We start from the raw sequence: 23,290 nt of genomic DNA on the forward strand, positions 1-23,290 counted from the left end.
AGATGATGACATGACTGTCATTGAATAAATCTTATTTTTTGTTCATACCGGTAAATACCGGTATCAGTATCAGTAAATGTACCATAGATTGTTGTACATGGAAATAATGGTACTGTAGTAACAAGAAATTCTTGATACCGTAGGATTCACAGTTTGTCTGGTTATGCTGGTTTGTGATGACAACTACTACCGTACCGTATACAGGTACGTAATAAATTTCCTTTTTTTGTTCAACAATAAATGTGTACCGTATTTTTCTTCATGGAAAAATAAGACATCCCCTGAAAATAAGACCTAGCGAATCTTTGGGAGCAAAAATTAATATAAGACACTGTCTTATTTTCGGGGAAACAGGGTACTATATAGGACTGTAGTATTCAGGTTATCTTGCCATGTTGGCACTTTGTGATAAAATGCAACCCAAAACCCACTTATTTAAGTACTCGGTCTGTAAAAGGTTCGCCATCACTGTCCTAGACTGTCGACAGTTTTTTTCAAAGCAATTATCGAGAAAACTGTCGTAGTTACATTGATAACTATGCCCAGGTGCACTTTTATGAGGCACCTGTTCATTTAATCACATTTCTGTTCTCAGATGAGCAGCTTTTTACTTCACTACAAGCAGTAAGGTGTATACATAAAAGAGTAAGGGCTTTTTATAAAATAAGAAAAAAGAACCCCCTTCTAGTCAGGGGCAGATTTGGCATTCTGGGGCCCCAAGCAAAATTTGTTTGGGAGACCCTGCTGCACCGCTAAAGTCTATCCCTATCATACCGCTAAGCTCCGCCCATCATACTACTTAGCATCTGCTCTATCACTGCTCGGCACTGCCCCCATTGGCCCACCAAACTCCACCCCTGCCAACTTGCTAAGCCCCACTCATTTTAGAGATGCAGAGTGGAGACCGCTACTGCTGGGATAAGACCCCTCTTCCCTGGGCACTGTGCTGCTGAACCTACTGCACAGGTTGTATGTCCACCTCTTGAGTTTTTTAGTTTTTTTCAGCTAACCGGGGGCCCAAAATAATTGCTTGGTTTTCATAGTAGCAAACAACAAACAATGCAACAGCACTCTGCAAACACAAATAATAAAGTAAATACAATTGTGTCATACTCACGATAGAAAATGTAAAATGCTAATGCTGCGTTATAAATGTGAGATTCTTGGTAAATACATTTTGTACAAAATTATTTGTGCCCATCTGCCAGCGTCAAGGTGATCTCATTAAGGCGGGAACCTAACACTAAGTACCACAATTTACTGGTGCCAGTGGAAGCTGCATTCCCTGAACAAAATGGAGGCCAGTGAGGCACCAAAGAGGTACATTATAGCGTGGGTTCCCATACTGGTGCCAGTGGAAGCTGCATTCCCTGAATATAATGGGAGGCCATTGTGGCACCATGAGAGGTATAAAATAATGTGGGCTCGGCATGCATGTGAAACCTGCATTCCCTGAATGTAATGGAGGCCGGTATGGCACCAGTAAATTGTGGTATTTAGTGTTAGGTTCCCGCCTTAATGAGATCGCCTGGACGCCAGTAGACGGGCACAAATAATTTGCTACAAAATGTATTTTCCAAGAATCTCACATTTATAACGCAGCATTTTACATTTTCTATAGTGAGTATGACACAATTGTATTTACTTTATTATTTGCGTTTGCAGAGTGCTGTTGCATTGTTTGTTTTTGCTTTTGTACTTTCAGCCATGGCGTCGTGCACCTGCGCACTGGGATGTGCTGACTGACCCCCAATTTTATTTTCTCTGCCGTTGGTTTTCATAGTGGTAATGTCTGCCACTGCTTCTGGTACTAGTTCAGGTTATTACGTCTACTATCCTGGGACAACCAGATTATTATCTTAACATTTTCTGACTGTTGAGCTACGTAAAGGAGAGCCCTGCACAGGTTTGGGCTGCCTGTGTGAAAGGAGGAAAGGGCCAAACTAAAACTGCCCCCCTCCATGCGCCCAAAACTGGGGTAAATATGTGCTTATGTTTGTGGGCTTTACAGATATTTTATAGTCACATGAAGAAGGCTATTAACCCTAAGGGTGAAGCATCAGTTCTTTGACAACCCTCAGCATAAATGAACTGAGCCATAGCCTGAAACAGAAACTGGAAGAAAATAAGGTTTGTCAGTTCTTGTCTGCGAGTATACGAAATATTATGACAGCAAATTGTCACCCTACATCATAGACCTGATGCCAAGCAGGGGCTTTGTTGTCTTGAGGGCTCTTCTTTCAAGACTTCACAGATGGACAGCGCTCACTCGATATGCTTTTACGACTTGGGTAGATACAAGACAGTCCCCTGTCAGACAGCATAAGTGTCAGGTCACCACTGCCTTTATGAGATGCTATAGAGTCCAAGTCGTACGAGCACCTTCTGCTAAAATGTGTACGTCACTCTGCATCCAAGTCAAGGTAAAGAATGCTACAAATAGATTGGGATTTAGGTCAATCAATACGTCTACCAGGAATTGCAGTCCTCATGGCAGTACGACTAATGACAGCTTCTTGGAAAGTAAGAGCGGATTATATATACAACCTGTTAGCTCAAAAAACAAGAACAAGGAGAAAATGACTATACTAAACCTAATAAATCAAAACCAGCCAAGTAGATGTCATCACATCTGTTTAGCCCATTTTCTAATTTGGTAGTAGGTGCAGACTTTCTATTGACTTGAGGCAGATATATTAACACTGGAATTAGAAACGCCACTGTTAGTATAAAGTCCATCAGCGCAGAATGCGTCAAATTATGAAGCACAGGCCGGGCAGTCCCTGCTCCAGAAATTCACATCTAAACCTGTTTTGAGCTGGCATAGATTTTTCCTATCATTTTGTAACACCCCGGAGTGGTGTTACCATTCCTACACCCTGCTATTATCTTTAATGGTCTAACCTAAATGCCATCTTATGTATTTCTGTCCAGGTCCTCTACATCGTGCAATGATATAATCTTTCTATGCAACTGTTTATTACATGTAATGTGCCTGGTTCACCAGCAGGTGGCAGTGCAAATGGCAGAGATATAGTTAGAAAGAGTGGAACTTACCATTCCATTCTCCCCCCTTTGGGCAGAAGTGGGCCAGTCCTGCTTCCTGCCGGAAGGGTGGGGCAAAAGTTTCCAGTTAGTTCTAGTTCTAAACTAGACAGGAGGAGTGTGAGCAGGGGCACGCTCAGGCATGCCTACGCCAGCCAGAGCACCCTAAGCTCTGCTGGCCATGAAGAAATATGTCTGGAAGCCATAGAGGCCAGAAAAAAATAGTTCTTCGGCCACCATAAGAGAAGTCATCAAGAGGAAGAGTTCTTCGGGAATTAAGAAAATGAAAATATTTAAATATTACTTTATTATAAATATATTCCCAAATGCCTTTCATTAGTTATAATGGCTTGTTTTGTCTAGGGAGCATTCATCAGGGGGAAATAAAATGGCCGACGTCCTATAAGTACACACAGAGTCCTAATCACACAGCAGGACAAGTTACTTCACAACACTGACGTAAAAACCTTCCTCATCCTCCTCTCTGCTCTAATAATTGCTCCCCAGACAAGACAAGCCATTATAACTAATGAAATGTATTTGGGAATATATTTATAATAAACTAATATTGAAGCATTTTCATTTTCTTAATTCCCGGAGAACCCCTTTAAGCAGAGTTTAGTGCAGCATAAAGAAAGAAAGCAGAGTATTTGAGCAAGCCTGTCAGTACAGCAGAGAAAGAAAGAAAGTAAAGCTATCAAGTTTGCCTGCCAGTTTATGCCAAAGCCTGCTGGGACCAAGACAAACCTTGAAAATCGTTTGGATGAAAGTTTATTCAGGTAAAGCTGTCGTTGAATTTCACCTCAAGGTCTGGACTCAATTATTTTCCTTCATTCCTCAATTATTCCCCTTTTTAATTCTACGGAGCCAAAGCCTGGGGTCCCGCTGTATTCAGGTAGGAGCACCGTGACAGATGAAGAGACATATAGGCCGCACTACACCACTCGGCAAAATATAGTGTGGGCCATAATTTGTGACTTTTTTACTCCAAAATTGTGGCATAAGACACTTAATAAGAGTCTCTCACTGTGTCTGCAGTACCTGTTTAGCGTATGTAATGGATAGGCTCTTGGGGCATATTGCAAAGAAAAAAATGGAGGTTAGTCAGCACTAACGACAAGGCGATCTCTTTAGGACAGGAACCTAAACTAAATACTACATCCACTGGTGCCATACCGACCTCCATTAAATTTAAGGAATGCAGGTTCCAGATGTATGCTGAGCCCAGACTATATTATACCTATTATGGTGCCACAATGATCTTCAATAAATGCAGGGAGATCAGTCTACAGCTAAGTTAGTGCAAGTATATATATACGTATATATATATTGCGAGTATTATATTACCTGTAGACTGTACCTGTCATGGATCAGCGAGTGTGGACCCACTGTGTCAACTAACTGGTTTGGCTTTGGGCTAAACCCAAAGGGCATTATTCTGGCGCTTCCCTGATATTCACTCTTTAACCTCTGTACAGGGATATGGCCTTCGCCACAGGAGAGCAGCCAGACCACTACCTCTTGGGATAGTCCCAGTATTGTAGGCAGCTGACCTTCTGAGATCAGGGATGCTGGTGCGAGCACCAAAGGCTCTAGGCACAGAAAACAAAACCGCAGGTATAATCTGAACAGTCACTTATACAGATTATAGGGTTTTTAGGCAGAACTTGGCAGGATGGATGGGATGCTGGGAAAATGCACCACAATCGCAGAAGTGGTCTGGACAGTCTCTAATACTAGAACTGCAGATATCAGGCACCAAGGAACGGGAGATATTAGGAGAGCTAGCGTGTGGGGTAGTGATGGATGCAAGAACAAGGCAGACAGGAACCAAGACAGTCAGTCAGACTGGGAGAACTTAAACACAGACTTAAACTGAAACTGAAGTGAGGTCAGGAGCACACAGGTAGGATGGGAACACAGAAGGAACAAAGGCTGGATAATGCAGACAAATCGCAAGGAAATCTCTGAAGCACAAAGTCTTCCAAACTCTTTTGCTGATCACAAGGAGCCTCAAAGCTCAGGCACCCTCTGCCTGGAGAGGGTTACTTAAATATCCAGTGACCCTCATCCATTGGATGGGGAAGGATTTGCAAATGTGCACACTTGCCCTTTAAGAGGCCACAGGTGAGCATTCCCTAAGGCAGCGGTGGGGAACCTTTTTGCTGTCGAGGGCCGTTTGAATATCTGTAACATTGTTTGCAGCCATACTAAATTATCAACATAAAAATTAGGCTGCGACATTTGGTCAAATATATTAGACCACCAAGCTCCATCAGCCTCAGATCAGACCCCCTACCTCCATCAGCCTCTGATCAGCCTCCCATCAGACCCCCCATCCTACATCAGCCTCAGATCAGACACCCCCCAGCCTTCATTAGCCTCAGATCAGACTCCCCAGCTCCCATCAGACCCCAATCAGCCTCAGATCGACTCCCCAATGCCTATCAGCCCCCCGCAGCCTCCATCAGATCAGACCCACAGATCAGATGTAATCAGTCTCAGATCGGACCCCCCAAGCCAACCAGCCTTAGATCAGACCCCCTAGACCCAATCAGCCCCAGATCAGATATAATCAGTCTCAGATCAGACCCTCCAGCCCAAATTAACCCGAAAAGTACGGTATGATCTGGCAGGCGGACAGGGAACCGGGGGCCATATGAGATGATACTGAGGGCCGTATGTGGCCCACGGGCCAGAGGTCTCCCATCCCTGCCCTAAAGGAACAGAGACAGAAGCAATGGAGACAGTAGCTTGCAGAGGACGTTGAACGGCATGGTGAGTAGTTGTCACTACCAGAACTTTGAGACGTTCTCACTGCTCTGTTTCTCCGCCCCTGTGATGAAGTCTTTACTTTCTGTTTCCTTCCTTCCAGCTGTTCCTCCTGCGTTTGATTTCCCTGCCTTTAAATCACCCCTCCTCCTATTGTAGGGCGTGGATTATATTTCTCATTTCAGTTGTAGCTCTTGCTTGAGTATCTTCACTTGTAGCTATCAGTTCACTGGAACTGTGTTCTGCTGCAGCAAGCACTCCGGATATTGCCAGCTGTCCTTGGATCCGTCTTCTCTGCGGCTGCAGCTCCTTCAGCTAAGTGTGCAGACATTGTTGTGTACCTGGTTATTTTCTGACTGGATCTGAGGTGGCCACGGTTCCCTCCATATACTGAGCAGGGCACCGGTGGCCGTGCCCCTTCCACTATTGTAGGGTTACAGTGGTCATCAGTCTTAGGTACGCGGGCATGCCTCGTTCCGCCATTTGGATCCGGGCATGTGCTTTAGCAGCATAGGGAGAGCTTTGAGGGTCTGACAGGGGTCACCCTTTATCCTCCCTAGTTTGGGTCCGGTCAGTAGCTCTTTTTACTGTGTATACTCTTGTTGCTCACATACAGCAGTGACAGTAGTATAGCAGCGGTGGGCATGGACTGCTAACCTAACAGTACCTAAAGCCTCCTACACAGTATTGTGGAACTTGGGCCAGACTGTATATAGGGGGGCAAAATCAAGGGGATTTTGTAGTCCTGCCATATGCAATCTCCCTGATTTTGCCCTTCCTAGTAGGGATCGACCGATATAGATTTTTTAGGGCCGATACCGATAATTTGTGAACTTTCAGGCCGATAGCCGATAATTTATACCGATATTCTGGGTATTTTTATTTTTGAGAAAAAAATAATTTCCTACACAAATCTGCTGAAAATTAATATTTTATTGTTAACGTGTATTTTTTATTTTTTTTGTAAATCTTTTTCATTTTTTTTTTACTAACTTTTAGCCCCCTTAGGGACTAGAACCCTTGTCCTATTCACCCTGATAGATCTCTATCAGGGTGAATAGGAGCTCACACTGTCCCTGCTGCTCTGTGCACACAGCAGCATGGAGCTAAACATGGCAGCCAGGGCTTCAGTAGCGTCCTGGCTGCCATGGTAACCGATCGGAGCCCCAGGATTACACTGCTGGTGCTCCGATCGGAGGAGCAGGGGAGAGGGGATCCTGTGGCCACTGCCACCAATGATTAATACTGGGTGGTGGGGCGCACTGCGCCACCAATGTTTTTACTATTGGGATTGGGATGGGGGTGGGGGGCGCACTGCGCCACCAATGATTAATACTGGGGGGCTTGGGGGGGCGCACTGCGTCACCAATGTTTTTACTATTGGGATGGGGGTGGGGGGCACACTGCGCCACCAATGATTAACCCCTTAAGGACCTAGGACGTACCGGTACGCCCTATTTCCCGAGTCCTTAAGGACCGAGGACGTACCGGTACGTCCTGACTTAAAATCGGAACTCCGGCGCCGCAGGGGTTAATCGGAACGGGATTTCGGCTGAAATCATTCAGCCGGCATCCCGTAACAATGCAGGGGGGGGTCATTTGACCCCCCCGTATCGGCGATCGCAGAAAACCGCAGGTCAATTCAGACCTGCGGTTTTCTGCGTTTCCGGTCCATTCGGGTGTCCTGTGACCCGATGAACCGGAAAAAGACTGCGATCGGTGGCGTAATTATACACCACCTATCGCAGTCCGAGGATTTGGAGAGGCGGTGCTGGCCCTGGTGCTGAATGCCGCTGTCCAGGGTGCTGATTGGTGCAGGGGAGAGAGGCGCGAGATTCAAACTTCCTGCGCTCCTCTCTCCCCTCCTCTTCCTGTCCAGCACCCTGACCGTGCAGCATCGTCCAGCACCAGCTCCTGTGTCCCCCTAATCGGAATCCATCACCCTCCTGCACCCATCGCCACCCAGGTAGGTTAGGGTCAGTGAGGGAGAGGCACCGTTAGGCAGGGAAAGAAGGGAAAAGTAAGTTAGAAAAAAAAAAAAAAAAGTACTTTTATTCCAAACTTCCAAACTTCCATCTAACCCTAACCCAGACCCCTCCTGCCACTTGCCCCCCCACCCACCCCCCACCAGCCACTTCCCCCCCCCCACCTGCCTCCCCCCCCCACCCACCCCCCACCAGCCCCCCCCACCCCCCACCAGCCCCCCCCCACCCCCCACTCACCACCACTTTTTTTTTTCTGCGTGCGCTGACTGGCCGGCACTTTTTAGCGTCCGTCCACTGTTAGCGCATCGCCCGCCCCACCACCCCACCGACCGCTGATCAGCGTTGTACCGCTGATCAGCAAGTTTTAACTTTTTTTTTTTCTAACACTTGCCCATTTTTTTGCCTGGACTTTTTAGTACGCGAACACCCGTTGCCCCCACACACACGCACATATAATAAAGTTTGCCACACACGCACACCTACACGCACACACACCCATGGCCCGCCGGATGTTCTCGGCCGAGGAGGCATACGCCCAGATTGCCTCCGACTCTGAGAGCCCCAGTGAGGATGAGGATGACCCCACATTCCTTTTATCATCCGCATCCTCCTCATCATCATCTGATGACGATGAGCCACCAAGGCGGCGGAGACGCCGCCAGGCGGAGCCAGGGGCCCCACATGCTAGGGATCCTGTGGCCCACCCTAGTACGAGCCGCCCTGGGGTTCGTACTGGTTTCCCGGCCCACCAAATAAGTCCACCGGAGCCCCCTGCCGATGAACTTAGCTGGTGTCCCCCAGTGGACTTTGAGCCTGAGATTCCGGATTTTGCTGGCAATCCTGGAATCCAGATTCCCACAGTGGGGTTTACTGAAATAGACTATTTTAGTTTTTTTTTCAGTAACTCACTGGTGAATTTGATGGTGGAGCAGACGGATCTGTACGCCCAACAGTTCGTCGCTCAAAACCCAGGCTCAGTTTTGGCTAGACCCGGTGGCTGGACGCCGGTCAGTGCAGCCGAAATGAGGACATTTTGGGGCCTCGTGCTGCATATGGGTCTAGTCCAAAAACCCAGTGTCAGGCAATACTGGAGTGGGGACGTCCTATACCAGACCCCACTGTACAGTATGGTCATGATACGTCACCGGTTTGAGGCCATCCGGAAATGTCTGCATTATTCCGATAATGCAGCATGTCCCCCCCGAAGTGATCCTGCCTATGACCGGCTGTATAAGATACGGCCGGTCATCGATCACTTTGGGGCCACATTTCAGCAGGCCTACGTACCTGGAAGGGAGGTCGCGGTTGATGAGTCTCTCGTTGCGTTCAAGGGGAGACTCAGTTTCCGCCAATACATTCCCACAAAGCGGGCGAGGTATGGCGTGAAGCTATACAAAATTTGTGAGAGTGCCTCAGGGTACACTTACAAATTTCGTGTGTACGAGGGGCGAGATTCCCGTATTGAACCCCCAGAATGTCCCCCCACTCTGGGTGTTAGCGGGAAACTCGTGTGGGACCTTATGTACCCACTGCTGGATAATGGTTACCACTTGTACGTGGATAACTTTTATACCAGCATTCCCTTGTTCAGGTCCCTTGCCGCCAGATCCACGTTCGCTTGTGGGACCGTGCGGAAAAATCAACGCGGCCTCCCTGCCTACCCCCTCCAGGTACCTATCCCCAGGGGTGAGACCCGTGCCCTTACCAGTGGAAACCTGTTGCTGGTCAGGTATAAGGACAAGAGGGATGTCCTTATGCTGTCCACAATCCACGGTAACGGCACCACCCCTGTCCCTGTGCGAGGTACCGCGGCAACGGTCCTCAAGCCCGATTGTATCGTCGACTACAATCGGTATATGGGAGGAGTTGATCTCTCTGATCAAGTCCTCACGCCATATAACGCCATGCGCAAAACCCGGGCATGGTACAAAAAAGTTGCGGTCTACTTGGTACAGGTTGCCATGTACAACTCTTTTGTACTATCCCGAAGCGCTGGCAGCACAGGGACATTCCTCCAGTTCTATGAGGCAGTCCTCAAAGACCTGATCTTTTCGGACCGGGAAAGAGCAGGCCGGAGTACCTCGGGAATTGGAGGCGCCCGGATCGTCCCTGGCCAACACTTTCCAGGTGTGGTCCCCCATACTGGAAAGAAGGGACGAACCCAAAAAAAGTGCAGAGTGTGTCACAAGAGGGGGATACGGAAGGACACCACTACTCAATGTGACACTTGCCCCGATCATCCGGGCCTCTGCATTATCAATTGCTTCAGGGAGTATCACACTTCCATGGAGTACTAAATTTTTATAATCCTCAACAGTCCACTAGAGAACATAAAACACTATGGCTCTCAGACTTTGGAGACACGGAAACAATTTTTCTTTCCCCCAAAAATATTAGTTTTAGAGCAGGCATCCTCAAACTGCGGCCCTCCAGATGTTGTAAAACTATAACTCCCAGCATGCCCAGACAACCTACAGCCATCAGCAGGGCATGGTGGGAATTGTAGTTTTACAATATCTGGAGGGCCGCAGTTTTAGGATGCCTGCTTAGTGTCTCCAAAGTCTGAGAGCCATACATATTGGGCATCGTCGCGTGCGTAAAAGTCGTCGCTATAAAAATAACTTTTGACCAAACGCCTCGGATGAACGGTGTTAAAAATATAAAATAAAAACTGTGCCAAAACACCAATTTTTGGGCAAAATTTCAATTTGAATCCATTTTGCCGGTAATAAAGCAAGGGTTAACAGCCAAACAAAACTAAATATTTATTGCCCCGATTCTGTAGTTTGCAGAAACACCCCATATGTGGTCGTAAATGGTTATATAGCCGCACGGCAGGGCATAGAACGAAGGGAACTCCATATGGTTTCTGGAAGGCAGACTAGAAACTCCAAAAAAGTGACCCCATCTAAGAAACTACACCCCTCAAGGTATTCAAAAGGTACTTTACAAACTATGTTAACCCTTTAGGTGTTCCACAAAACCAAATAGTGAATGTAGAAACAATTTTAGAATTACATTTTTTTGTTACATTGCCTCAAAAAAGACTAATATAGAGCAACCAAAAATCAAATTTACCCCAAAAATAGTCCCAAAACAACAACCACCTTATCCCGTAGTTTCCTAGATGGGGTCACTTTTATGGAGTTTCTACTCTAGGGGTGCATCAGGGGGCTTGAAAGGGTACATGGTGTCAATAAACCAGTCCAGCAAAATCTGCCTTCCAAAACTGACGTTCCCCTTCTTCTATGTCCTGCCGTTTAGCCAAATAGTAGTTTACGACCACATATGGGGTGTTTTTGCAAACTACAGAATCAGGGCAACCCATTTTGAGTGTTGTTTGGCAGTTAACCCTTGTTTTACTCCTGGAAAAAATTGATTATATTGGAAAATTTTCCAAAAAATAGAAATTTCAAAATTGTTTCTCCATCTGCCATTAACTCTTGTGGAACACCTAAAGGGTTAACAAAGTTTGTAAACCCAGTTTTGAATACCTTGAGGGGTGTACTTTCTTAGATGGAGTCACTTTTTTGAAATTTCTATTCTAGGGGTGCAACAGGGGGCTTCAAATGGGACATGGTATAAACAAAACCAGTCCTGCCAAATCTGCCTTCCAAAACCCATATGGTGTTCCCCTCCTTCTATGTGCTACCGTTCGGCCAAACAGTAGTTTACGACCACATATGGGGTGTTTTTGCAAACTACAGAATCAGGGCAACCCATTTTGAATGTTGTTTGGCAGTTAACCCTTGTTTTACTCCTGGAAAAAATTGATTATATTGGAAAATTTTCCAAAAAATATAAATTTCAAAATTGTTTCTCCATCTGCCATTAACTCTTGTGGAACACCTAAAGGGTTAACAAAGTTTGAAAAAACAGTTTTGAATACCTTGAGGGGTGTAGTTTCTAGAATGGGGTCATTTTTGGGAGGTTTCTATTATCTAAGCCTCACAATATGACTTCAAACCTGAACTGGTCCATAAAAAGTGGGATTTTGAAGATTTCTGAAAATTTCAAAATTTGCTTCTAAACTTCTAAGCCTTGTAACATCCCCAAAAAATAAAATATCATTCCCAAAACAATTCAAGCATGAAGTAGACATATGGGGAATGTAAAGTCATCACAATTTTTGGGGGTATTACTATGTATTACAGAGGTAGAGAAACTGAAAATTTGAAATTTGCTAATTTTTCAAAATTTACGGTAAAAATTGTATTTTTTTATGCAAAAAAATTAACTTTTTTGACCCAATTTTAGCAGTGTCATGAAGTACAATATGTGACGAAAAAACAATCTCAGAACGGCCTGGGTAAGTCAAAGCGTTTTAAAGTTATGAGCACTTAAAGTGACACTGGTCAGATTTGCAAAAAATGGCCTGGTCCTTAAGGTGAAAATGAGCCCGGTCCTTAAGGGGTTAATACTGGGGGGGCTTGGGGGGGGCGCACTGCGCCACCAATGAAGATAAGTCTCTCAATCATTCATATACAGGAGGCGGGAGCTGGCTGCAGAATCACATAGCCGGCTCCCGACCTCTATGAGCGGTAGCTGCGATCCGCGGCACCTAAGGGGTTAACTACCGCGGACCGCAGCTACAATTCATAGAGGTCGGGAGCCGGCTATGTGATTCTGCAGCCAGCTCCCGCCTCCTGTATATGAATTAATGAGAGAGGTATCTTCATTGGTGGAGCGGTGGCCACAGCCCCTCCCCTTCTTTTATCTTCTCTCCTCTCATTGGCGGCAGCGGCAGCAGCAGCACAGGGGGAGGGAGACACTGCTTCCTTCTCCCCTGTGCTGCGGAGGGAACACAGAGAGCGCTGAGAGCAGCGCGTTCTGTGTTCCCAATACGTTATCGGTATATCGGCAAAATAGATGCCGATACCGATAACGGTCAAAATCCTCAATATCGGCCGATAATATCGGTAAAACCGATAATCGGTCGATCCCTACTTCCTAGGTACAATCTGGCCCAAATGCCACTATACTGTGTAGAAGCTTCTTCATATTCATGTTGTGCTCCCTGATGAATCTGAAGGCCAGATGTCAAGATGGGTACGGATCAGTGCACCACCTAGTCTCCAACCACATCACTGTCACTACCTACTTTGACAATCAATCCTAAATGGTGGCCCCCAACTTGGTGACGGTCCATGGTCTAGCTAAGTGCAGTGGACCTAAAAGGAAATGAAAGACAAACTGAGACAGAACCTAGAGTAGACAACACAGGCAGAGGCAGCATGCCAATACAGAGTAAAGCAAGCCAAGGTAAAAAACCAGAGAGTAAAGTTAAACCAGAGAGTGTTACCAAAGTGTAGTTCAATACCAGAAAAGGGTCAATACCAGGAGGTCACACCAGATACCAAATCAGAAAGTCACAGGCAATGTCACAAACGGGCAGAATAACAGCAATCCAGGAGTCCAATATGAAAGTCAAACTAAGCGTGTGAGGTGAGAAGACCAATCACAGGCAACTATGGCTAGCAGGTGCTTGTTTAAATACCCCGCCAACAGGAAGCATGTGATGCCTGCATCAAGCCTGATTGGTCTGGTGTCTCTGCTCCCCGATAGCGAAAGAGCAACGCTGGTGGCGCCGTGGCAGAGGGGCTGTGTTTGACTAGGAAGCGAAGACAGGTGAGTATGTGACACCAGAAACATGACATGTCAGAACAACTAAGTTAGTAGGGGCAATGTCTAATTGGGGAGGCACCACCGATCACAAGAATGGGGGTCCTGGGCATCATAGTGTGAACGGAGTAGCGGTCGTTCATGCACGCAGCCACTCTATAGGACTACCAGAGATTGTAGCGCGGTGTACTCGGCTACCTATGGCAGTCCCATAGAGATGAATAGAGCGGCAGCGTTCTGGTGATCTGAGCCCCCGCTGGGACCTCTACTGATCAGACACATCCCCCATCCTGTGCATAGGGTAAATGTTTAAAACTGGGCACACACCCTTTAATCCAGGGCTTGACAAATTTCCTTGGAATCTAGGAGCCAGCTAAAAAAGTTAGGAGCCAGGCGGAGCCGCATCATAAAGCCCCCAGTAGGTGCCCCCATAGTGTGTCCCCCCCCCCACTTTTCCATAGAGCCCCCCAATAATGCTGTATACCATGTTGCATATACCGCCGCTCCGTCCCCGGACCCTATTGACTATAATGGGGACGGGGGTGGAGCTCCGGCGCAGCATGGCAGTTCGCGGTGAGAGGCCGCCGGACTAAAAAGTTGGACATGCAGTACTTTTAGTCCGGCGGCCTTTCACCATGCACTGCCGTGCTGCGCCAGAGCTCTGCCCCCATTATAGTCACTGGGGACGGAGCGGTGGTCCGGCGAAACAGCGGAAGGTCCGCCGCAAGTGTGAAAGTAGCCTTAGTTATATAGCTACTGAATGAGACAGAAGAAGGGATGCCTTTAACATGTATATCTCCTTGAGAAGCCAATTTGACCCTAAAGGGTTAATTCAACCTGTAATCTAAACTGTGTCCTGTCACTTTTATCTCTCTGCTCCTGTCCCTTAATCTTATCACTGCAGCAACAAAAGCATCAGCCTCAGTGTAACCTGTTCTTTTAACTCAAAGAATCGAATGAGTCTCTAACTAATCGGATCTTTAGATTCTTTTAACCTGAGACTCATTCGATTCTTTCTAGACTCCCTCCTGTACTTGTGTCAGTGACCCAGAGCTGCTAGTGCTTGCATTGCCTCAGCTCTGATTGGTTGGTGGGCGGGGAGGGGAGGGGCTGGCAGAAGCAGCTTCCACTCTAGGATCAGATTACACTCCTCCCGAGCCCCTCCCCTCCCTGCTGCCAGCGTCTCTGCTATTGTGTGCTGTGACGGAGCTGTTTCAAACGGTGCTGCCTCCGGACAGAACGGCAGCTCCGCACCCATCGCCCGGGCACCTTTGAAAACGGGCTGACAAATACCCAAGCGCCAGGACTAAATTTCTGGTCGCCATGGCGACCTGGCGCCTGGGATTTATCGAGCCCTGCTTTAATGCCATTTGTTGAGAGAGCTTTAGATCTCCCGTTAATAATTTGTGTGCACAGTACGCAATATACTTCAGAACTCATATTCCAATCAAAAATAAGAAAACTTTCCATTCAGCCCTTAATCAAAACTGTGACAATAATATTTCAAGGAGCAGCGAATTAGAAAAAGCTGACTGCAATATTCAGAGTTCAAAGGATCCTTGAAAGCTTTAGTTTTGATGAATGATTTGCATTTTGCAGAAATAAGAACACCCGGGTGATTAGTTATAGCTAAGAAGCCTAAAATGATGCATTCCTATTGATGTGCTTTAAATCCATGGGAAGAACAAGACAAGGACAACCCGGTGACAGCTTATGTAAAAAATAACAATGAGACACCATATTGTACATGACAATCTATTTCTAACAAAGCTAGAACCAGCCCTGTACCTCACATGGTCCAGAGATCTCCCCATTCACTGCTCTGATTTATATCAAGCCGACAGCTCAGGGGGCGTGTCTATTCTGCTACAGCTCAGGGGGCGTGTCTATTCTGCTACAGCTCAGGGGGCGTGTCTATTCTGCTACAGCTCAGGGGGCGTGTCTATTCTGCTACAGCTCAGGAGGCGTGTCTATTCTGCTACAGCTCAGGAGGCGTGTCTATTCTGCTACCGCTCAGGAGGCGTGTTTATTCTGCTACAGCTCAGGAGGCGTGTCTATTCTGCTACCGCTCAGGAGGCGTGTCTATTCTGCTACCGCTCAGGAGGCGTGTCTATTCTGCTACAGCTCAGGAGGCGTGTCTATTCTGCTACAGCTCAGGAGGCGTGTCTATTCTGCTACCGCTCAGGAGGCGTGTCTATTCTGCTACCGCTCAGGAGGCGTGTCTATTCTGCTACCGCTCAGGAGGCGTGTCTATTCTGCTACAGCTCAGGAGGCGTGTCTATTCTGCTACAGCTCAGGAGGCGTGTCTATTCTGCTACCGCTCAGGAGGCGTGTCTATTCTGCTACCGCTCAGGAGGCGTGTTTATTCTGCTACAGCTCAGGAGGCGTGTCTATTCTGCTACAGCTCAGGAGGCGTGTCTATTCTGCTACCGCTCAGGAGGCGTGTTTATTCTGCTACAGCTCAGGAGGCGTGTCTATTCTGCTACAGCTCAGGAGGCGTGTCTATTCTGCTACCGCTCAGGAGGCGTGTCTATTCTGCTACAGCTCAGGAGGCGTGTCTATTCTGCTACAGCTCAGGAGGCGTGTCTATTCTGCTACAGCTCAGGAGGCGTGTCTATTCTGCTACAGCTCAGGAGGCGTGTCTATTCTGCTACAGCTCAGGAGGCGTGTCTATTCTGCTACCGCTCAGGAGGCGTGTCTATTCTGCTACCGCTCAGGAGGCGTGTCTATTCTGCTACAGCTCAGGAGGCGTGTCTATTCTGCTACAGCTCAGGAGGCGTGTCTATTCTGCTACCGCTCAGGAGGCGTGTCTATTCTGCTACAGCTCAGGAGGCGTGTCTATTCTGCTACAGCTCAGGAGGCGTGTCGGTACTCTCCCTATCACAGCTCAGAGGCAGTTGAAGGATGAAACTGAGCATGTGCGGCCTTCTCAGTGAGCAGGACAAAGAAATAAGAAAAAAACAAACTGCAGTTGGCGCTATACAGATGCATTTTATTAAATAACTCAGTGGCTATGCTAAATTTTTAATTACATCCAATCACAGAAGTATTTAGATCCAGGTGCTGGTTTGAAAACTGTAGAATATTTTTCGTGGGACAACCCCTTTGGCCTTAGGTTACAATATTTGTAAATCAGACCAGTGACAGGATTGCACTGAACTGCAGAACACGTGGTTCCCTGACAAGACAAAAGTTTGCCCCATGCCTTTGTGCAGTCGGGGCAAATCAAGAAATTTGCCCAGGCGAGCACTGTTCGTGATATGGAAAATCTTCCCCAGACCTGATCGATATGATAACGATCGGTATAGCATTATGACCATGCAGTTGTCTCTATCCCTGGCATGCAACCATCTCTATGATCAGTGTCAGACAGGAAGAGGAAATGGAAAATTCAGCTTCCTGTCACAGGAACAATGCCTGGAAAGTGGGTAAGGGCCTTCTGACGTCACATGGTCATGTCACATTCAAAGGCTCAATTTTAAAGTGAGCAGATGCCCCACCCTAAACACCATCATTAGGGCTCGTTAACACGGACGTATTTTGCGTTCCGTATACGGTCCGTATACGGAACCATTCATTTCAATGGGTCCGCAAAAGATGCAGACAGCACTCTGTGTGCTGTCCGCATCCGTTGCTCCGTTCCGTGGCCCCGCAAAAATTATGAGTCCCGTCCTATTGTTGTCCATTTTGCGGACAAGAATAGGCATTTCTATAATGAGCCTCCTGTTCCGTTCCGCAAATTGCGGAAGGCACACGGGCGGCATCCGGCACGGTCGTGTGAACAAGCCCTTAGGCCTCATGCAAGTGACAGTGAAAAAAAAGTCTGTTGGGGTCCGTCCAGCGGCGAAAACGGGCAAAAATAGGACATGTCCTATTTTTGGAAGGACCCTATTCACTGGCCTTCAAAAGAACGGCCATGTGAATAGCCCCATAGGCTTTCATTGGTGATAAAAATGGCCGTGCGACGGCCATTACACGACCATTTTTCACTGTCGTGTGCATGAGGCCTTAGGGTTAGTTATATTACTAATGCTTATTACCAGAGCGCATGGGATGTAGATCTATTCCTGCAGGTACATCCGGCGGCTGCTTCAAACCCACGTGACTTCCGCATGTCATGTGACCTTGTGACATCACAAGGTCCTTGCGGAGCATGGAGTTTAGACACAACATTGGAAAGGCCTGACTCTTTCATTACCCTAGACCACCAGGGACACGGAATGCGTGCACACAGCAGTACAACATAACAGAATACCATTGCATCCTATCCTCCACACACAGTAGTGTCACATAACGTCATATTACCACCTTGTACTGTCACGTAGGTTAATGTGCCAACAAACTAGACCCACATGATAGAGAATTGGACATGATACAATACCATGACCACACAGTAGTAACACATAGCAATGATAGCATAATAGCACAGTATCGTCCTGTCACGTCATACAGTTATTATCACATAGTACTGCCATGGCATCACCAGATATTGCAATACCATGGTACCGTATTGTTCCTCAGCTTATTGTGCTCATAGAGTCCCGGGTCAGTGGACACACCATTCACATGATGCTATGGAGCCCTCCCATCAGCATGGACACCACGCGCCACCTAATACGACATAAGGACATGTTCACATGGAGGAAACTTCACATAGATTCCAACCCGTCTTCTGCGCTGAAATCTACTTGTATTCCACCTCCCACTGTTTCCAATAGGAATCCGTGCTGCAGTTCATTTGGACCAGAACTGAGATATGTCACAGGAAAAAAAGAAGTGACTTGTCACTTCTTCACGTGGAAACCATATACGGATCAGCGCCACGGAATTCCATGTACTGGTCCGTGGCCACCAAACCAGCAGCAGAAATGCAAGGGTCAGCCTCAGATCTGTGCTGTGGATTCCCATAGACGGGTAGGTCTGAGGCCTTCTCGGGGTGGGGCTGATGCCCTGGGTAAGTATGGATTCCACAGCATATTCTTGTGACGTGGACATGGACATAGATTATAGTCCCAAGTGTCACATAGATTCAGGGGTGCAACTATAGGGGAAGCGGCAGCTTTGGGGCCCTGACCCAAAAGGGGTCCATCCAGGAGGAGGAGGACTAAACAGGGCAGCAGTCTGCCAACAATACATAAGACGCCTGTTCGCTGGGTGTTTGGATCTTTTATGCAAGCTAAGAAATGCCCGCTGGTTGGCAGCAGTGTAACCAATGGCTGCTTTTACTGCTTTTTTCATTTTTTTTGTTTTGTTTTGTTTTTACAGGCTCAGCGGAAAGCCAAGAGGGAAAAGTCTAAAAAGCACAACCATCAATGCTTTTTTGTTCCTGGCATTTTTTTTCACTCTTGGTGTGTGGATCTGCCGCAAAACACAACCGAAATGGGATGCCTTATGGCGGCATAGCTGGAGGAATGGCGGTGGGTCTTCTGTGGCTTTCAGGTTCCGCACTGCAAACCCGCAGCATCGGTCGGTTTCTTAAAGGGGTTGGCCCATCTGGGACCTTGATGGAATATCGCTAGGCTATGCCATCAGTGTCAAATAGGTGCCCTGTCAGGGACCCACTCCTATCTCCAAACGGCCATCCACCGTTATAGGAGCTGAGTGCCAGATCACCTACTTCGGGCAGTGCCATAGGGGTGAATGGAGAGAAAGTCGCGCTCTCTGTTTACCGCTATGGGACTACCCAAAACAGCCAAGCGCACTCGATCGCCTATTTTCGGAACTCCCATAGCAATGAATGGAGATAGGAGCAGGTTCCGCATTTGCCTCATAATTGAGGCTGCACAGAATTCCCAATATTTACCCCACACCTGGACATACCCTTCTAGTAATGGCAGATGGTATATACTGTAATTAAAGCAGTGCCAGCTGTAGCCCTAGTAGCTGAATAGAAGGAGTAGTTATGGGCACTAGAGATGCCAGGTCCTATACCAGTGAGTGATCTAATAGGTGGGGCCCCTCCAGAGGCAGCAGTACAGGGCCCCAGCAGTGAGCAGTCCCTCCCTCTGCCCGTCCTGCCCACACTCACTCTCTGGGCGTCTGCCCCATTGCTGAGCTCAGGCGATGCCCGGACTCCTTCTTCTTGGCTTGTTTGGAGGACATGGTGGCGGCCCCGCGCTATCTGTTCGGCTGTGTGCTGTACTGGAAGCGGCGCGTCTGTCGGTCGCTAGGAGACGAGGGCTGCGCGTCCATGTGGCGGGAGCGCGCGCCGGAGGTCGCCGGTTACCTCAGTGTGTGTGTGTGTGTGTGTGTTCAGACACAGCAAAGTGCAGCCGGTACCGCGCTCCTGGCCCCGGCTTGTACGGTCCAATAGCTCCCAGATGTCCCTCAATTCCTGCTACTTTTGTCCCAAATGCCTCTGTCTCTCATTACTCTTGAAATGCCGCTCCTGCAAATTCTCCATTGACCTGCATTGTGCTATATGTGACTCATATAGATAGTGTGCCCAGTAGGCACTTCCAAACTTTAGAGAAGTAGAAAGAGGGGTATTTCGTGGGGCACCACGTCCTGGCAAACTTTTTCATCATAAGCTAAGCCTGTAACTCCCGCCTAAAATACAATTATACCCACCCAGTCCTCTTAATGCCCCCACACAGTAACTATTCCCCCCTTTATGCCCCCACATAGTAATTATTTCCCTCTTTATGCTCCACATAGTAATTATTCACCCTTTTATGCCCCCACACAGTAATTATTCCCCCATTTATGCCCCCACATAGTAATTATTCCCCCCCCCCCCCCGTTATGCCCCACATAGTAATTATTCCCCCCCTTTATGCCCTACATAGTAATTATTCCCCCCCCCCTTTATGCCCCACATAGTAATTATTCCCCCTCTTTATGCCCCCATACAGTAATTATTCCCCTCTTTATGCCCCCATACAGTAATTATTCCCCTCTTTATGACCCCACACAATAATTATTCCCCCCCTTATGCCCCACATAGTAATTATTCCTCTCTTTATGCTCCACATAGTAATTATTCACCCGTTTATGCCCCCACATAGTAATTATTCCCCCCTTTATGACCCCCACATAGTAATTATTTCCCCCCTTTATGCCCCCATACAGTAATTATTCCCCCCTTTATGCCCCCATACAGTAATTATTCCCCTCTTTATGCACCACATAGTAATTATTCCCCCCTTTATGCCCCACATAGTAATTATTCACCCTTTTATGCCTCCACACAGTAATTATTCCCCCATTTATGGCCCCACATAGTAATTATTCCCCCCTTTATGACCCTGCATAGTAATTATTCCCCCCTTTATGCCCCCGCATAGTAATTATTCCCCGCTTTATGACCCACACAGTAATTATTCCCCCTTTATGCCCCCACACAGTAATTATTCCCCCCTCTATGCCCCCACATATGAATTATTCACCCCTTTATGACCCCACACAGTAATTATTCCCCCCTTTATGCACCCACATAGTAATTATTCCCCCCTTTATGCCCCCACACAGTAATTATTCCCCCCTTTATGCCCCCGCATAGTAATTATTCACCCCTTTATGACCCCACACAGTAGTCCCCCCTTATTCCCCCACACAGTAATTATTCCCCCCTTTATGCACCCACATAGTAATTATTCCCCCTTTATGCCCCCACACAGTAATTATTCACCCCTTTATGACCCCACACAGTAATTAGTCCCCCCTTATTCCCCCACACAGTAATTATTCCCCCCTTTATGCCCCCACACAGTAATTATTCCCCCCTTTATGCCCCCACACAGTAACTATTCCCCCCGTTATGCCCCACATAGTAATTATTCACCCCTTTATGCCCCCACACAGTAATTCCCCCCTTTATGCCCCCATACAGTAATTATTCCCTTCTTTGTGCCCCCATATAGTTATTATTCCCCCCTTTATGCCCCATACAGTAACTATTCCCCCCTTTGTGCCCCCATATAGTAATTATTCCCCCCTTTATGTCCCCATACAGTAACTATTCCCCCCTTTGTGCCCCCACAGAGTAATTATTCCCCCTTTATGTCCCCATACAGTAATTATTCCCCCCTTTGTGCCCCATATAGTAATTATTCTCCCATTTATGCCCCCATATAGTAATTATTCCCCCTTTGTGCCCCCATATAGTAATTATTCCCCCCTTAATGCCCCCACATCATACCTCCCAACTTTTTGGACTGTCAAAGAGAAACACTTATGGTTCATTGCGTGAAAGATCCATTTTTCCTGCATATCTTTACACGTCAATAGTTTTCTCTTGCGAAATGGCACAAAAATAATCTAAATATAGAAATTTCTAAAATCCCAACTGCAAATAATGAAAAAATATACAAGACGGGCTCTAATATACAGAGAGGAACCAGACAAACACTTTCTGGGTCAATATTGTGGATATAATAATGCAAATCTATACCTCAGATCAAAAAGAGGGACATTTAAGGAGCAAAGAGGGTCAAAAAGAGGGACTGTTCCGCCCAAAAAAGGGACACTTGGGAGGTCTGTCCCACATAGTAATTACTCCCCCTTTATGTCCCACATAGTAATTATTCCCCCTTCATACCCCACACAGTAATTATGCCCATTTTGTGTCCCATTCACACTAGTTATGCCCAGATATGCCGATGTAACGTTATACTTCCCTACTTCGTGAGATTTCCCTACCCTTGTCACTTCCGGTCGCAACGGACATGACGTGAGGAGGTGTGCAGCGCCGCGCAGGCGCACAACGACGGGTTAGGGAAATTTCACAGCAGAGTGCGCATGCGCCGGGAGCCTGCAGCGCCACGCAGGCACACAACGACGGGTTAGGAAATTTTACAGCAGAGTGCGCATGCACCGGGAGCCTCGCCGGCGGTTAGGGTAGGGAAAAATTATGGGCCAGTGCGCAGGCGCGGTGATCGGATGGATGTTCTCAGCTGGAGAACCTTAGGGTAGGGAAAAAGCACTGGCCTGTACGTAATTTTTCCCTTCCCTAACCGCTGGTGAGGCTCCCAATGCGCAGTGTCAGCCGGTGTCCAGCTGAGAACATCCATCCGATCACCGCGCCTGCGCACTGGCCCATAATTTTTCCCTACCCTAACCGCCGGCGAGGCTCACAGCGCAAATCTCACAAAGTAGGGAATTATAACGTTACACCTCCTTCACAGGAAATTAAAAAAATAATCACTTGCCTCCCTTCAGCCTCCTCCAATATGCAGTCCCATGTAAATAACATCACTCTCTGCACCACCCTCCTTCAACATACAGTCCCATGTAACTAACATCACTCTCCACCACCCCCCTTATATACAGTCAAGTAAAGCTAAATGCAAACGTATGGGAAAAAAATGGCTGTTAAAAATGGACACATTGAGGGACATTTATCAAGCTAATGTAGCCCATCTTCCCAACAGTCCTGTATACATACGCCGCTATTGTGGCGTAAAAAAAAGTATGGTGCACATCATATATGCACCACAATTTGCGATATTTTTTTTAGGCTTCAAGCCACTTTTCCAAAGTGGCGAAAAAAGGGGTAGGCCTTAGCATACATGGGCGGGGCTTCTCACCACCCTCCGCATTTACTGAAAGTGACGGAAGTTATAGCTGGAGTCTATGCCAGCCTGTAGCTGGCGTAGGCGTCACTTTCTGGCGCACAGCAGGGCAAAGGTGCGCCTGATTTGTTGAGGCTTCTGCCTCTTAGTAAATTAGGTGTGAGATTGAGAAACAGCTCTCATTGTTTGAACACTGTTTGTGTGTGGATTAAATTAAATAATCAGGACTGATATTCTACTGTTTGGCCACAAGATTCCGCTTATTCTTAAACACAGATAACAGACTGCAGATTTTTGAATATTCAAAGGAAGTGGGGTTTGAGAACCTGCTAGAAAGAAGAAGCAGCAGCCATC

The 23,290-nt window shown here is 47.2% G+C and overlaps 1 protein-coding gene across 4 annotated transcripts in view; it reads right to left on the bottom strand.

The window, feature by feature from the left end:
• The window catches only part of ADGB (androglobin), a 339,135-nt gene extending 319,609 nt beyond the window's left edge, over positions 1-19,526 (bottom strand). For all 4 annotated transcript variants that reach the window (XM_040427354.1, XM_040427353.1, XM_040427352.1 and 1 more), the window contains exon 1: positions 19,453-19,526. In XM_040427354.1, the coding sequence (XP_040283288.1) occupies positions 19,453-19,526 (74 nt within the window). The remainder of the gene's footprint in view (positions 1-19,452) is intronic.
• Between the last annotated feature and the right edge of the window lie 3,764 nt (positions 19,527-23,290).

Source organism: Bufo bufo, chromosome 4 (genome assembly GCF_905171765.1).
Source record: "Bufo bufo chromosome 4, aBufBuf1.1, whole genome shotgun sequence".
NCBI classification, from domain to species: domain Eukaryota; kingdom Metazoa; phylum Chordata; class Amphibia; order Anura; family Bufonidae; genus Bufo; species Bufo bufo.